Here is a 14,150-nt window from a genome sequence, read left to right on the forward strand (position 1 = left end):
CCGGCTGATCATCCAATCGAGCAGCAGGCTCGGGAAGCAATTTGCACAAAAGGATTGTGGGAAATCCGGCTGCCAAGTGTCCGTCCTTGTGCTGTTATAATATAAAGTTTGTCAAAATGTACAAACAAATTAAGGAAAGAGAGAAATTGAATCTTGTATTGATCTCAAAACCAGTTGTGACGTTACATGTTTGATAATATTATTATCACGATAGAATTTATTTCCTGTTTCCGATTAAAGGTCCCCAGCTGGACGTGACGAAGTTCAATTAACTTCTGGAGAGCGAAACAATAGTATGAAAAACACAGTTGTGTGTTTTCTGTTATTTTCGGTACATGATGTTGTTATTGTCGGTTTATAACTCGTTTAGCTGCTGTGATTGACAGGAGCGCGCGACCTGCTGGCTCGAGCAACAGATGCTTTAAAGCCAATCAGGGTGAAGTTAGTGATGTTGTGCACGAGGCAGAATAATCCACCTTCAGTAAAAGCGTTATTTTATATATATATATTATATATAAATTATATATATAAATATATATTATATATAATAAGACTGAACAGAGGAAGATCGAGAAGGTCTTTTCATCAATCTATCTATTCATCCATCTGGTGTCCGTCTGTCTAATTTCAGAAATGTATAAGTGAAGAGAATCTTCATCTATATGTGGTCATATATGTTCTGACAGATTTATAATTGAACCTTTACCAAACAAAATGTCAGAGATGACAGCAGGGACTTTGACCTGATTTGCCTCGATGTCTCACTGCAATACCGATGTTTGGCCAGCAGATGTCACCATCGTCACTGTATCAAACGCTCAGTAATGAGGAACTATTTTCATACTTTAAACATCATCATTGTTGATATAAGTTGGTCATACTTACATTATAACAACCAGGTGCTCATCGAAGTGGTTTTCCAAACAGGGAGTCTGGCAGCTCTGCCGGCGGACGGTGTGCAGCAGCGCTCGCAGACGGATCGATGACACCGTGAAGCAGAAGCAGAAACTCTTCCAGGAACTGTTGATCTCTTTCAAGACAAACACAGCGTCTGTTAATGTGATTTAAAAGGTTCAGTTTTCTTTCTTCTCATCTGAACACAGGCTTTATCATAGTTTTGAAGCTTTTTAGAGACTCACGTCTCAACTTTCAGTACCTTTTGTCCTACTTTAACATGAATTATGTGTTGAACTTGTGATTTGAAAGCTTCTGTGTTTGAAAACTGAGATCTTTCTGTGCTGATAATGATAATTATGAAAGTGTCTTATTTGATTCCCAGGTTCTGGAGAAAGAATCTAATGTTATCTTCTGTGTAGCCTGACAGATACAGTAAGTGTCTATCTGCTGCTGGAGTTTCACTAATGATGCTTTCAAGCTGCTAATTAAAACAATCCACAACATGACAGTGTGGCAGGCTTTGCTGATCTTGCATAAAATAGAAACTACTTTAGCTGTAGTTGACAGATGGCCCTGCTTCATCGCACAGTTTACTGTATGCCAGGATTTAATTGCTATGGTTACCGGGGAAAGAGTTGATCATATAAAACATGGTCGCATTCATTTTTAATGTGTATTTAAAAGCGGTTGAAATGATAAGTCTCCTCCGTTCTTGTCCCTGTAAACAGGAGGATAACGTTCATCCAAGGACGCGCTGCTCTGCACACAATGACTCTCACTGTGTTCGGGACGTCAGCATTCGTTTCAGATGTGATGAGTCACGCTCACTTCTTTTTCTTTTCTTTTTTTGGTATAAAACCCATTTCATACTCCGTGACACGACCCCAATGTTATTACTGAAACTGCCTTTGAAAGGAAAATGACTGTAATTTCACGATGTATCATGAAGGATTGTTTGAAGTCCCGGTAATTATCTCTTCACAGGGAGTGGATATGTCGTGTACGAGCTGTTTAGTGCCGCGATGCCCAAGAAACCTTAGTGAACTTATTGTCCGACGACGCTGACATGCAGACGCTGCATGTAATTCATCAACTCTCTGTTGTGCAGATTTCAACGTCGGTAATATCAACATGCTTCATGCTACACTACTATACTATCAGCATTTATTGATTGTACAAATCATGAGCTGCAAATACAAAAATAAACACATATTTGTCTGTGTTACTTTTTCCAAGCTCCATAATAAGTTCATATTTAAGAAGCAGATCAAGAACTTTCTTCGATGAGGAGCAGTCCGTTTTGAACTGATGGCTCCATCATTGGCTGCAAACTGGACAGTCTGGAAAAGGTGGTGGAGAGGAGGACGCTGAGGAAAATATTATCCATATTGGATAATCCTGTCCACCCTCTCCACCTGCTGCAGGGACAGAGGAGGACGTTCTCCAAAAGACTCCTCCAGCTGCTGTCACAAGGACAGATATAGGAGATCATTCCTGATACAGGAGATCATTGCTGATACAGGAGATCATTCCTGATGCAGGAGATCATTGCTGATACAGGAGATCATTCCTGATACAGGAGATCATTCCTGATACAGGAGATCATTCCAGATACAGGAGATCATTCCAGATACAGGAGATCATTCCAGATACAGGAGATCATTCCTGATACAGGAGATCATTCCTGATACAGGAGATCATTCCTGATACAGGAGATCATTCCAGATACAGGAGATCATTCCAGATACAGGAGATCATTCCAGATACAGGAGATCATTCCTGATACAGGAGATCATTCCTGATACAGGAGATCATTCCAGATACAGGAGATCATTCCTGATACAGGAGATCATTCCTGATACAGGAGATCATTCCTGATACAGGAGATCATTCCTGATACAGGAGATCATTCCAGATACAGGAGATCATTCCAGATACAGGAGATCATTCCAGATACAGGAGATCATTCCAGATACAGGAGATGGTTCCTGATACAGGAGATCGTTCCTGATACAGGAGATCATTCCAGATACAGGAGATCATTCCAGATACAGGAGATCATTCCAGATACAGGAGATCATTCCAGATACAGGAGATCATTCCTGATACAGGAGATCATTCCTGATACAGGAGATCATTCCAGATACAGGAGATCATTCCTGATACAGGAGATCATTCCTGCCAATAACTCTGTACAATAACTCACCTCTGGCAAAATCCATCACACAACAATAACACTGTTGACTGTGTTTCTTGGTTGTTTGTATATAATATATATAGATATATACTGTACTGTATATACTGTGCATTTTATATTTTTTACTGCTATTTTACTGCTATTTTATTGCTTTTCTATTATTCTATTATTATCTTGTTGCTTCTGTATGCTGCTGTAGTGAAAACATTTCCCCTCGGGGATTAATAAAGTAACTACCTAACCTAACCTAACCTAACCTAACCTAACCTAACCTAACCTAACCTAACCTAACCTGACCTAACTTGAATCTGCTGTAGGTCTTGTTTTGACCACTAGAGGGCACTATAAACCTACCAGTCAGGACCTCACCAGCAGGACAGACTGCTGTTGCTGAAATACTTTGCCATTCCCAACAAAGCTAATTTTTCACTGATGCTCCACATTATAAATAAACTTGAAAAGTAAACTGGCTCGTGTGATTACTCCTGCTATTGTTGTTTTAAGTATCTTGAGTGCATCATGAAAAGTAGCCAAGTTATGATAGCAAGAGCATTTTGTTTACAAAGCGAAAACTTAAATCTTAATTTCAGTTGACAGAAGAGTAAATAAACTGAATAAGGTTGCCTGTTGCGCAAATGAAACACTTCCCCGCTCAGGATTGTCTGGCCAACTGGGACCCTGCTGTAAAGTCCCATTGGCATTGGAAACTTATTAAATCGCCAGACCAAAGGAATGCAGGGGAAAAAATGCAATTTCCAAACAGAGGTCGGTCCTAGCGGGGGACATATATCAAGAGGAAGGCAGAGCTTTCGTAAGAGGCGCAGATGATGGTAAACTGAGAGTTGGGAACTGCCCCCCCCTTTTAAGTAGCCGATGGTGGAAAGATTCTTCCCACTTGGAAAGAGGCTTTTCCTTCTTGGACATCTGCTGGCGGAGCTTCCAGTAGCCAGAGAGAGGAGAGAGGGGTCCGGCCGCAGCTCCTGAAGCTTCTCAGTTACTTTCCAGAGGGGGAGGCTCACTGGTGGTCCGGTCGTTTTTTGAGGGGCTTGAATAGGTGAGTAGACAGACTTTTAATTCTGGTGCGCTAAATTAGTTATTTTGACACTTTTAAGAAACACTAATTCATTTTTCCCCAAATTTGGGAAAATATTGTTGTAGCCTAATTTTCACGCAGTTTTTCCGCTGTCGTGCATTTGATTCATTTGACTTCAGGAGGCATATTTAAGTTCAAACGTTTCTAAAACGAAGTCAAGAGCTTTTGCTATCCTGTTGAACAAAGATAAGGAATTCATATTTCAAGATCAGACTCTCGATCAGTTCGTTGAACTGAATGAAAATGCAACAATTGGAAATGAAAAAGATATGAAAGACATATCTGCTGTAGTTTATGTTTAACCTGGTAGTTTTGAGGGGATGAGCCTCTTGTGTCCGAGGGGTCAAGCGATGGATTTCGGCCCCTGCAGCTGCAGTGTTCCTGCTTGTGCACCAGGCGGAGCGCACAGCCTGCTGTTCAGGTGGAAGAAGCCGAGTCGGGACTTGTCTGTGGATGTGGTCTGCTTATCCCTTTGTAAAATGCACCGGGGTAATGAATGTCGGCGGAACTAATGATTTCAGAAAAAACATCCTATTTAAGTAACTGAACCCTAAACCAGAATTACAGAGAAGTCAGAGAGAAAGATGAGGAGTTTGATTTCACAAATCAAAATAACCGTTAAATAACTGATGAGCCTTTGGTGACCTTGTAAGGTCATCCAGACTGCATCCCTGTAGGGCAGAAGTGAGTGACAACCATATGGAAGACTATACTGCATGTAGTGATTTGGAGTGAACCAGCAAGGTGAGCAAAGCGAATAAAAAGCAAATCATTTCCAATGTATGCAGATGAGAATCAAACTGGATGAGTATGCGTTAAAGTTTTTTTTTTTTTTTTTTTCATTCCCTCGTTACTAAATTCCTAGAGTGTGTCATTCCGCTAATTATCGGCCTCGGGGTATGGGCGTCAACTGCAGGCAGCAAGGTGTGGCACTTATTGTGTAGCCGCAGGGAGTCTAAATGGATCTTGCAGTTTTTGCCATTATAATGGAAAGCGATGATGGAATAATAAGAGATAGTCTATTAATCTAGATTAATAGTAAACAGATGTATCAGGGGAGCAGCTCTTTACACTGTGCAGGTTGCTATGTAATTATAGTTAAAGACAAACTTGTCCGTACTGCCTCCTCAGCTCTCTTAAATCTATCCGTTGAGAAGCAGGAGTAAATCAGGAATATCTGCAAACCAAACTTGGTTATATCTGCAGCTGAAACACATTTCCTGTCTTCGTCCTCAGACCGGTTGATGCACTGCTGACCTTTTAGGTCCAAACATGAAGATAGGGTTGTCTCTGGCCACGGCTGCCATCCTTGCAGCCCTGCTGTGCTCCATAGATGCTCAAGGTAAATGAAACCACCTGGCTTCACTCGGCTTACACACACTATCCCACTCTGCTGCTTTATCTCCTCCTTCTCTCTTCACCTTTTATCTCCACTGGTTATTTATAGGTTACAGGAATTAGCCTCTTACTTTAAAATCAGGAAATCATCACATCGAAACACTGAACTGTTTATACTGAATAAAGTTGTTCTTATTTCATGTGTTTGCTATTTGAATATGTGACTGCTTTCTTAATGACTGTCATGATTTTATCCTTCATTTGTTGTATATTCTGTCAGATTTATCTGTCAGGACTCTTTACAGGCGTTAAAGTTAAAAATCAAGATCCCTTTTACTCGTATTTGGTCTTCGATGGTTTAGACAATATTTCAGGGGCAGTTTTCTCATTCAGATTTGGCAAATATAGGAAACCAAGCATACTGAAGCTTATTTTATATCCGATTTCTAATTAAATTCCTTAACTGCAGGGCACATATAAGAGCAGAGCAAAAGTCATTTTGTGGCTAAAGTTTCCTCATAAACATTTTAGCACGCCTGTTGCTGTTTCAGTTTTATGATAGCAAGGCTGTGCTATTTTCAAAGCAAAAATGGGAGGACTGCCAAACCCTGGCTTATTAAGCACTGAAATGCTTGATCATTTTCTTTTACCTCATTATGATTAATGTTGAGGATGTAGCAGAAATCTTGTAAACCTCTGTACTTTTCTCTAGAATGATTTTAGCAGGAAGAAAAACAGTATTTTAAGACATTGAAGTACTTGTGAAACAACAGTAATAGTATAATAGCAAATTCAACATTAAAATAAGCAAATAAAGTAGTTATAATCACTGCAAATTGTAAAAATGAAAGAACCCATTCAGAAGTATTTATTCAGTGTTGGAGCAGTTGTGTAATTTTCTAGTTAGAAAGTCGAATAAATATGTCCTTCCAGAGAATATGCAAGTGATTAAAAACTCCAGTGCCATGCTTTCATGCTCTTTACTTTCCAACAATGAGTTTGTGCTTTTATATTTTAGCAGAGGTTAAATTCTTTTGCGGTAGATGTCATACGAACCGAGATGTCATTGACGATTAACAATCCGTAGCGAGACAAGTAGTTTTGACAGAAAATGACTCAATATAATTACATATGCAAAGACTTCAGTCCAGAAAAAAGGCAAATATGGAAATACAGTATGGAAACCTTCAGATTTTCCCCCCTTGAAAGCTCTCTTGCGTGGTGAGAGGAGTCTACTCTCACATATCTCCACTAACAGAATGGAAAGATGAAATATGAGAATAACAAATTAATCCTCAGACAAGCACAAAGACAAAGAGCCTTTTTTTCTGGTCTTTGCGGGAATTCGCAGAAATGCTGAGTTGCAAGACATATGGAAAGTTAATATGCAGTAATGTTTAATGTCAGCACATGTTGTGGAATTACTTTGGCATGTGTCCTGCCTCTTTGGGAGAGTCGGTGTTCTTTCCTCCTTTTCTTGGTCTCTCCTCCTGGAAGCAGCTCAGCTCAGGATTGCTGGCTGGCTGGCTGGAGACTGAGGTAACACAACAGTAGCCAGACTCCGGCCCCTGGGAGCCAGCGGTGTCCTTTATTAGGAGCTGATGGGACAGACGTCCATATAACTAGAGCGACCGCAAGGTCCAAATAACATACCAGAGATTGTTATTCTGACAAAACCACCTTTGTTCCTCAACGGTATTTTAAAACCAGAAGGACATATGGTCAAACACGTAACAAATGGAAACAACATCTTGCTGTGAACAAACGTGGGAGCGGCAGTCGCGTCACGCAGTCAAAGACCCACCTTAAAAACTATTTTTTTTCGAATTTTTCAATCCAACATCCGTCGTCTTGCTACTCAAACCCCACTCACCCCCACCCCCACTCATCCACCCCCACGCACCAACACACACTTCTATACCCCTTTACCATTTGGTGTTGGAGATGAGTACTCGTGGAGAAATGAGGGGGAACACGGTCCACCGGGGCTCCTTGAATTGATATGCCAGGTTGGTGATCCTCCAATCCCAGTTTTTTCAGTATTTGGTGGGCTCCTGTTTGTCATCTGCCTGTGCATTCAGTGTGTCCCAAACTATGGCTTCCTCCTCAGTGTATTTTACAATGATATTCTTGCCTCCCGGGGCACTCTTATTAACAGTAAGCATGCACCACAAGGCAAAGCTCTTTGCTGATGCTTTGCCATCCGATGCATGCTCTCTTACCTTACATCATCCCCGTCATGTTTTTTTTCCCACTGGTACCACTGTGGATAAATTACGGCTTGGCCAAGCACTGCAAGCAAAACATGTGCTAACCTCATTAATGTCTTGAATTTTCTTACAAATTAATTTCCTTAATCATATCACCTCTGATGTCTTGGATTTATTCATTGTGTCACTCTTAAGTATTTTGCCATCAAACCCTAATATACTATCTAATAACACGCTCTGAGTCGCATGTAACATCAAGACTGTACTTTAATAACTAATAAATGATTAAACAGATGTGTTTACAAAAAGTGAATAATATTGTCACTTTCATTAACATTAGTTAGCAGCACTTTGGTATTGAACTGTTCAAATACTGTGATATGTCTTTTGTGCATGTGAACTTACTCTTCCTGAATGTTAACACGCTGTCCTAACGTCATCTGCTTCCTCCACCTGTAGCTGGAAGACATAAGAAAGAATATCATTATAAAATATGTTTGTCATCTCTGTCTGTGTGGTCCCAACTGTACATGGAAAACTACTGTCCAGTCAATCAAAGTTGTTGAGTCAAACAACTTTCTCATGTACATGATGCATGATGCTGTGATCAAGGCAGCCCAATGTGACGGCCTGTGGTCTTGTCACACTCTATATGTTTTCTTGTACTTATTTTAATGTACATAAACTTTCTCTGTTATAGTACGTTTGATTGTCTAAAGACGTCTCGTTCTCTCGTGTCTTCTTATGCTGCCAATGAAAAAGTACACAAGAGTCTCCGGCGACGAATTGTGTATTCTTTTTAAAAGGTTTGCAATGGATGTGTGCCACTCACCTGTGCAAAGAGTCTTAACCAAATAAACATCAAAGCACTTTTCGTCTCAGAAATATGTTTATATACAATGTATATATAACATATGGTGTTCAATTTTGTCGAGTTACTTCAACACTTACATGGCAACCTTGATTCCATTGTATAATCAGTAACTTAAGAATGAAGTCACTGTTGTATTTTTATAACACTGAGCTCAACTCCATCAGCCAGTAAAAGCAGATTAGTATGTGGGCGGGGCATGCGTTGTAATGACTGCATTGAGCATGTGTTGGATGGTTCACTCCATATTTGCACTTTGGTAGAGTTTGCGTGGAGTCGTGCACATGATGTGTATGCCAGTGCTTGAGTTGCTGGCCGTCTTGGTTGGGCAACTCAAACAAGTGCCATTTTGTCCTAAAATGGCTTCTCACACTTTTTTAATGTTGTCACGTGTTCTTTACCTTTCACCCTCACAAATGGACGTCAGTGCTGTCTGTCTGTCCCCAACAACGAACGAGTCCACTTCAGTCATGAAGTGTTTGTCGTTGGGATGAATGTGAATGCTTGATTCAAAAAAATGCCCTACTTTGATATATAATCAGAAATATAACCATAATCATACACGTCTACATTTGTATTGTGATTTAACAGTATGTCATCTCTTATTTGCAGTGGAACCACCCTCAGACCTGAAATTTAAAATTCTAAATGAAAACACAGTGGAAATGTCATGGACAAGGCCCTCGTCAAGGATAGAGGGCTTCAGAATACAAGTTGTGTCAGATGCAGGTCAGTATGGAGTCAGCAATTACTGTATGTTGGTGCTCTTAAACAACTCACACAAGCATCCAGCTGATAGACAGCAGCCTTATAACGACTAGATTCTCTCTTCCCAGATGAACCGACCCGAGACTTAATCCTCGATGCTTACACCACTATGACCTCAATCACTGATCTGACCCCCGACTTGGATTATTCAGTGTCGATAAATTCCTATAATGGGGCGGAGGAGAGCATTCCCATCTTTGGACAACTGACCAGTAAGTATATGCAGTTTGTTTGGAAAAAAGTTATGCTTTAAGATTTTTAGTGAAAGTTAGTGACCACTTTATGGTATAATCCCACAGTTTTTAAATGCAACTGTAATAGTTAATGTGTAGTAATGCCACATGGAAAGATACGGTCTTCTGTTGTATTTGGACATTTGAGTCATGTAAGAATGATATGAAAAAAGCGAAATGATACGGTTTCCATGCAGTCACAGAAAAAGTAGCCACAAGTCACATCTGTTTACTGACTCTTGAATTACTCACTGTTTATTCCTAATGCAGCACAACGATGTGTGTTTGTGTGTTTGTGTGCTTGTGTGCATGTGGTTTTGATCCAGTGGACCGGCTTTTACGATGTGTTCATTTTCTTGCCTTTTTCCGACGTGAAAAAGTACACAGTGAATCAGGGGCGCTAACTCACCAAGTGTTTCATGTATTTCAGTCCAGTCCAGTAACACCAGTGGAAGAGTCAGGAGGCCACAGACAGATGCACTCAGTGAGTATGTTTACTGTAGCGTCAACCAAAATCTGAACAGACCCAGCTCGCCACATGGCTTTCAAATTTTTTTAAATACATATTATTCTCTTCATGACTGTCATAATATTTTTTCCCCATGGAATCATTTGCTCAGTCTTACATTTGACCTTCTGTTGGAGTTGTCAGCGGATAATAATCAGACAGGGTTTTGACCTCGGTTCCTTTAATTGAAACCAGTGTGCAAATCAAGAAAAAAAAAAAGGAAAGGAAAGCTTGAAGCTTGGAGACAAAGGTTCTGTTATGTGTCACAGAGACGAACAGGACGGGGTTGGCAACCAATGACGTATTCATTGTACACCTAGAGGCAAGCACTGTCCCTTTAACTGTTAAAAGTAAAATCACAGCAATGCTCTTAATGAGACGTCACTTTTCCTTACCTCTGCCCACGTATCTGTGGTAAATGACAGGAAGACATGCTCATTTTTCCCACTACCTGATGAGTGGAAACTGTAACCACATTTCCAGATTCCCTGAAACTCCAATTTATAGTTCAGCATTCAGAAAGTCTTTCACAACCACACACATTGTTTGACTGAACTCCTACGCTGAAGTCATCATTTTTCAACATTAGGTCAGAGCAGTTACACAAACAAAAAATGTCCAATCGAGAATGTGGCTTTATAAGATGTGAGGAATATAATTTAGAGTCGATGGAGACCGGGGGAACGAGGATTAAAGTCCATCCACATAAGCCAACCAATTATTTTGAGAGAGTCATCTCAAATGTTCCAAAAAATTGCATTTATGATTTAAAGCCCTGTGGATTTGAAGCCCCTCTGGTGGAACCTCTGCTCAATGTTTAGTCTATAAAGCCGCATTTTTGCCTCCGTCTGCTGGAAGAACTACATCAAACCACTGTTTGGCTTGACGGACGTCTCCTTTGATATCAGAATGCACATCTCTCACCCATCCAACTAACTGTCAATGTTTAGTCTTATTTAGACAGAGAGAAGAAATGGGCCAATGTAAAATATTGTTCCAAGTCCAAGCTGTTGTTGCTGCACCTTTATTGGCACTTTTTTTTGGTTGGGGAATTGGTTTCATTTAAGGCGTAAAGGTTGCGGTTTTCTACATTTTGAGTAGTTACACCCATCATTAAGCATTAGTAAAACCCAAACCATCTCTAATCTGGAGCCATTACAATGTGTTACATAATGTTTGAATGGTTCTGGTCTTAACTGACTGTCTTATTTCTCCGCTGTCTCTCCCCAGAGTGTTCGGTCAGCGCAATAGCAGATTTGGCTTTTCTTGTGGACGGCTCATGGAGCGTGGGCAGAGAAAATTTTAAACACATCCGGAGTTTTATTGGAGCCCTGGCAGGAGCCTTCGACATTGGCGAGGACAAGACCCGGGTGGCAGTGGTTCAGTACAGCACGGACACCCGCACAGAGTTCCCCCTCACCCGCTACACCCGAAGAGGAGACCTGCTCCAAGCCATCAACTCACTGCCATACAAAGGAGGCAATACTATGACTGGTAAGATGCACATCACAAGGTGATACAGGAATTAAAGGGGAGGCTACTGGATGAATTACTTTAGCCCTTTTTTTGTTTGTTTTGTTAAAGGGATACATATAATGTGTAAGTATGGTGTATGCAAATGGTTTAAAAATACGTGTACCTTTCATTTTTAAGGTGATGCCATAGATTACCTGCTCCAAAACATCTTTACTGAGGCAGCTGGATCCAGGAAAAGTTTTCCAAAGGTAGCCATGATCATCACTGATGGAAAATCCCAGGACCCAGTGGAGGAGTATGCTAAACGACTTAGGAACATTGGAGTGGAAATATTTGTCCTAGGTATGGTTTATTATTCAGTGTTTTGTTGAATTGTGCTCTCCCATGTGAAAGCCTGCCTGTTCTTGGAAACCATTTGGTTTTCCATTGATTGCTCATCGAGACATCCACATTTTAATATTCAAATACTGTTGTTTTTTTCTAACATAAGCAATAGTCCAAAAGCATCAACAGTCTATCACATCTGTAAAGCAGACAGTCAGAACATATGAGTTATTGTTGCTGTGGTACATTTTCCCTCTCAGGTATCAAAGGAGCAGATGAGGATGAGCTCAGGGAAATGGCCTCCACACCTCACATCGACCATGTTTACAACGTGCCCAACTTTGACTTGATCCAAGATGTACAAAAAAAGATCATCACAGAAGTGTGCTCTGGTGTTGATAAGCAGCTCAGCTCGCTGGTCAGTGGAGAAGAAAGTGAGTCAAATGATATTTATTAAATGTGCATATGTGGTTGTATAGTTTTTACATGAAATGTTGGAACGGAAACTTGTGGACCCACTGCCCAACATCTGGACGCTACATCTAAAAATCCCAAAAGTTCATGTAAATGTAGTAATTTATTGTCCAACAACATATTTTCATGTTTCTTGTGATCCCCCTCCCCAGTGGTGGAGCCAGCCTCTAACCTCCAGGTCACAGAAATCTCATCAAAGTCGATGAGGCTGACCTGGGACGCTTCTCTGGGTGAGATCACAGGCTACAAGCTCACACTTGTTCCCATGCTACATGGCATGAAACGCCAAGAACTGTACATAGGAGACACACAGACCTCGATCAATGTCCGTGACCTTTCCCCCGAGACTGAGTACGAGATCAGCTTGTACGCCCTCAAAGGTCTGACTCCCAGCGAAGCCATCATGGCAATGGAAAAAACTCAGCCTATCAAGGTGTCAACAGGTAAGATGATTGATTGTGTAGTCCGATCCTGTGTTGTCCCTCACTGGCAATCATCCCACTGTGGACAGTATCGTCCTGTTAGATCTTGGAGTAACCCTCGATTTCTTGTCTTTCCCAAGAATGCTCCCTGGGAGTGGATGTGCAGGCTGATGTGGTCCTGCTGGTTGATGGCTCATACAGTATTGGATTACAAAACTTTGCAAAAGTCCGTGCCTTCTTGGAGGTTCTGGTCAACTCCTTTGACATTGGAGTCGGCAAGGTCCAGATTAGCTTGGTCCAATACAGTCGTGACCCACACACCGAGTTTGCCCTGAGCACCCACCATGACATTAGCGCTGTTGTCAAAGCCGTGCGAACCTTCCCCTACCGCGGCGGTTCCACTAATACCGGCAAGGCCATGACCTACGTCAGGGAGAAGATCTTCATCCAAACTCGTGGAGCGAGACAGAACGTTCCCCGCGTCATGGTTCTCATCACAGACGGAAAGTCATCCGACTCTTTTAAGGATGCGGCCACCAACCTGAGGAATTCTGATGTGGAGATCTTTGCCGTTGGTGTGAAGGACGCAGTGAGGTCAGAGCTGGAGGCCATCGCTAATCAACCATCAGAATCTCATGTCTTTGAGGTGGAGGACTTTGATGCCTTTCAGAGGATCTCCAAGGAGCTGACTCAGTCCATCTGTCTGAGGATTGAACAGGAGCTGCTTAACATTAAGAAGAGAAGTAAGTTTTAGAAGGATGGAATAGAATATCTGAACTTGTAGCTATGACCTGGAGTGCAGCCACATTATTTTTCCTTAACTTCTCGGCATCAGTTTTCAATTTATTTTCCTTTTGGATGATTACCACCTTCATGCTGGCCCAAACTCTATTTCCTTAGAAACTGCCATCTGACTCGTTTGATCAGATTATTGATGGAAAAGAGCGAACGCAGTCGAGAAGAAGCGAAACGCGGCAATAAAATACTTTTTAAATTGCTGTCAGGCACAGCAGAGGCAAAATTCAATGAACTCACTTGACCATAGGCTGCCAAAAAACACACCACAAAACCACATACGTGCTTCTTGACTAAGCTCTATCACACTATTTGTTATCATTAACTCCACAGCTTCTGCAACAACAGGACTATTTAAACTTGGCTATAACTTTCACCCCAGCTCTCACTGTGACTCTCACTGTGATGCCTTCACACCACACACTGAAACCTATTGGCCCAAAACACACACCAATTACTGACTGTGTCATTCCATGATTAGCATTTAAAATCTCTATAAACTTGTTGGCTAAACAATGTCACAAAATAAAAACGCCAATAAAAA

The 14,150-nt window shown here is 41.2% G+C and overlaps 2 protein-coding genes across 7 annotated transcripts in view; both read left to right on the top strand.

The window, feature by feature from the left end:
* The first annotated feature begins 756 nt into the window (after positions 1 to 756).
* LOC138632962 (cytochrome c oxidase subunit 7A2, mitochondrial-like) lies at positions 757 to 1,937 on the top strand. The gene is made up of 4 exons (XM_069718901.1): positions 757 to 807; positions 928 to 1,049; positions 1,626 to 1,688; positions 1,886 to 1,937. Exons 1-4 carry the CDS (start codon positions 757 to 759, stop codon positions 1,935 to 1,937), a joined length of 288 nt encoding a protein of 95 aa, XP_069575002.1.
* Positions 1,938 to 3,975: 2,038 nt separating this feature from the next.
* col12a1a (collagen, type XII, alpha 1a) overlaps positions 3,976 to 14,150 on the top strand; it is a 53,773-nt gene continuing 43,598 nt past the window's right edge. For 2 of the 6 annotated variants that reach the window (XM_069718860.1, XM_069718861.1), the window contains exons 1-10: positions 3,976 to 4,148; positions 5,424 to 5,529; positions 9,219 to 9,335; positions 9,443 to 9,586; positions 10,038 to 10,091; positions 11,346 to 11,609; positions 11,769 to 11,933; positions 12,176 to 12,349; positions 12,542 to 12,832; positions 12,952 to 13,554. In XM_069718860.1, the coding sequence (XP_069574961.1) occupies positions 5,460 to 5,529; positions 9,219 to 9,335; positions 9,443 to 9,586; positions 10,038 to 10,091; positions 11,346 to 11,609; positions 11,769 to 11,933; positions 12,176 to 12,349; positions 12,542 to 12,832; positions 12,952 to 13,554 (1,882 nt within the window). In that variant the 5' untranslated portion in view covers positions 3,976 to 4,148; positions 5,424 to 5,459. Of the gene's footprint in view, positions 4,149 to 5,423; positions 5,530 to 8,901; positions 9,336 to 9,442; positions 9,587 to 10,037; positions 10,092 to 11,345; positions 11,610 to 11,768; positions 11,934 to 12,175; positions 12,350 to 12,541; positions 12,833 to 12,951; positions 13,555 to 14,150 lie in introns of those variants that run through there. The other 4 variants (XM_069718858.1, XM_069718859.1, XM_069718862.1 and 1 more) reach the window with 3 other exon arrangements.

Source organism: Brachyistius frenatus, unplaced genomic scaffold (assembly GCF_029030835.1).
Source record: "Brachyistius frenatus isolate BFR_SWC_R1_liver_20210118 unplaced genomic scaffold, ASM2903083v1 Contig_201, whole genome shotgun sequence".
Classification (NCBI taxonomy): Eukaryota; Metazoa; Chordata; class Actinopteri; family Embiotocidae; genus Brachyistius; species Brachyistius frenatus.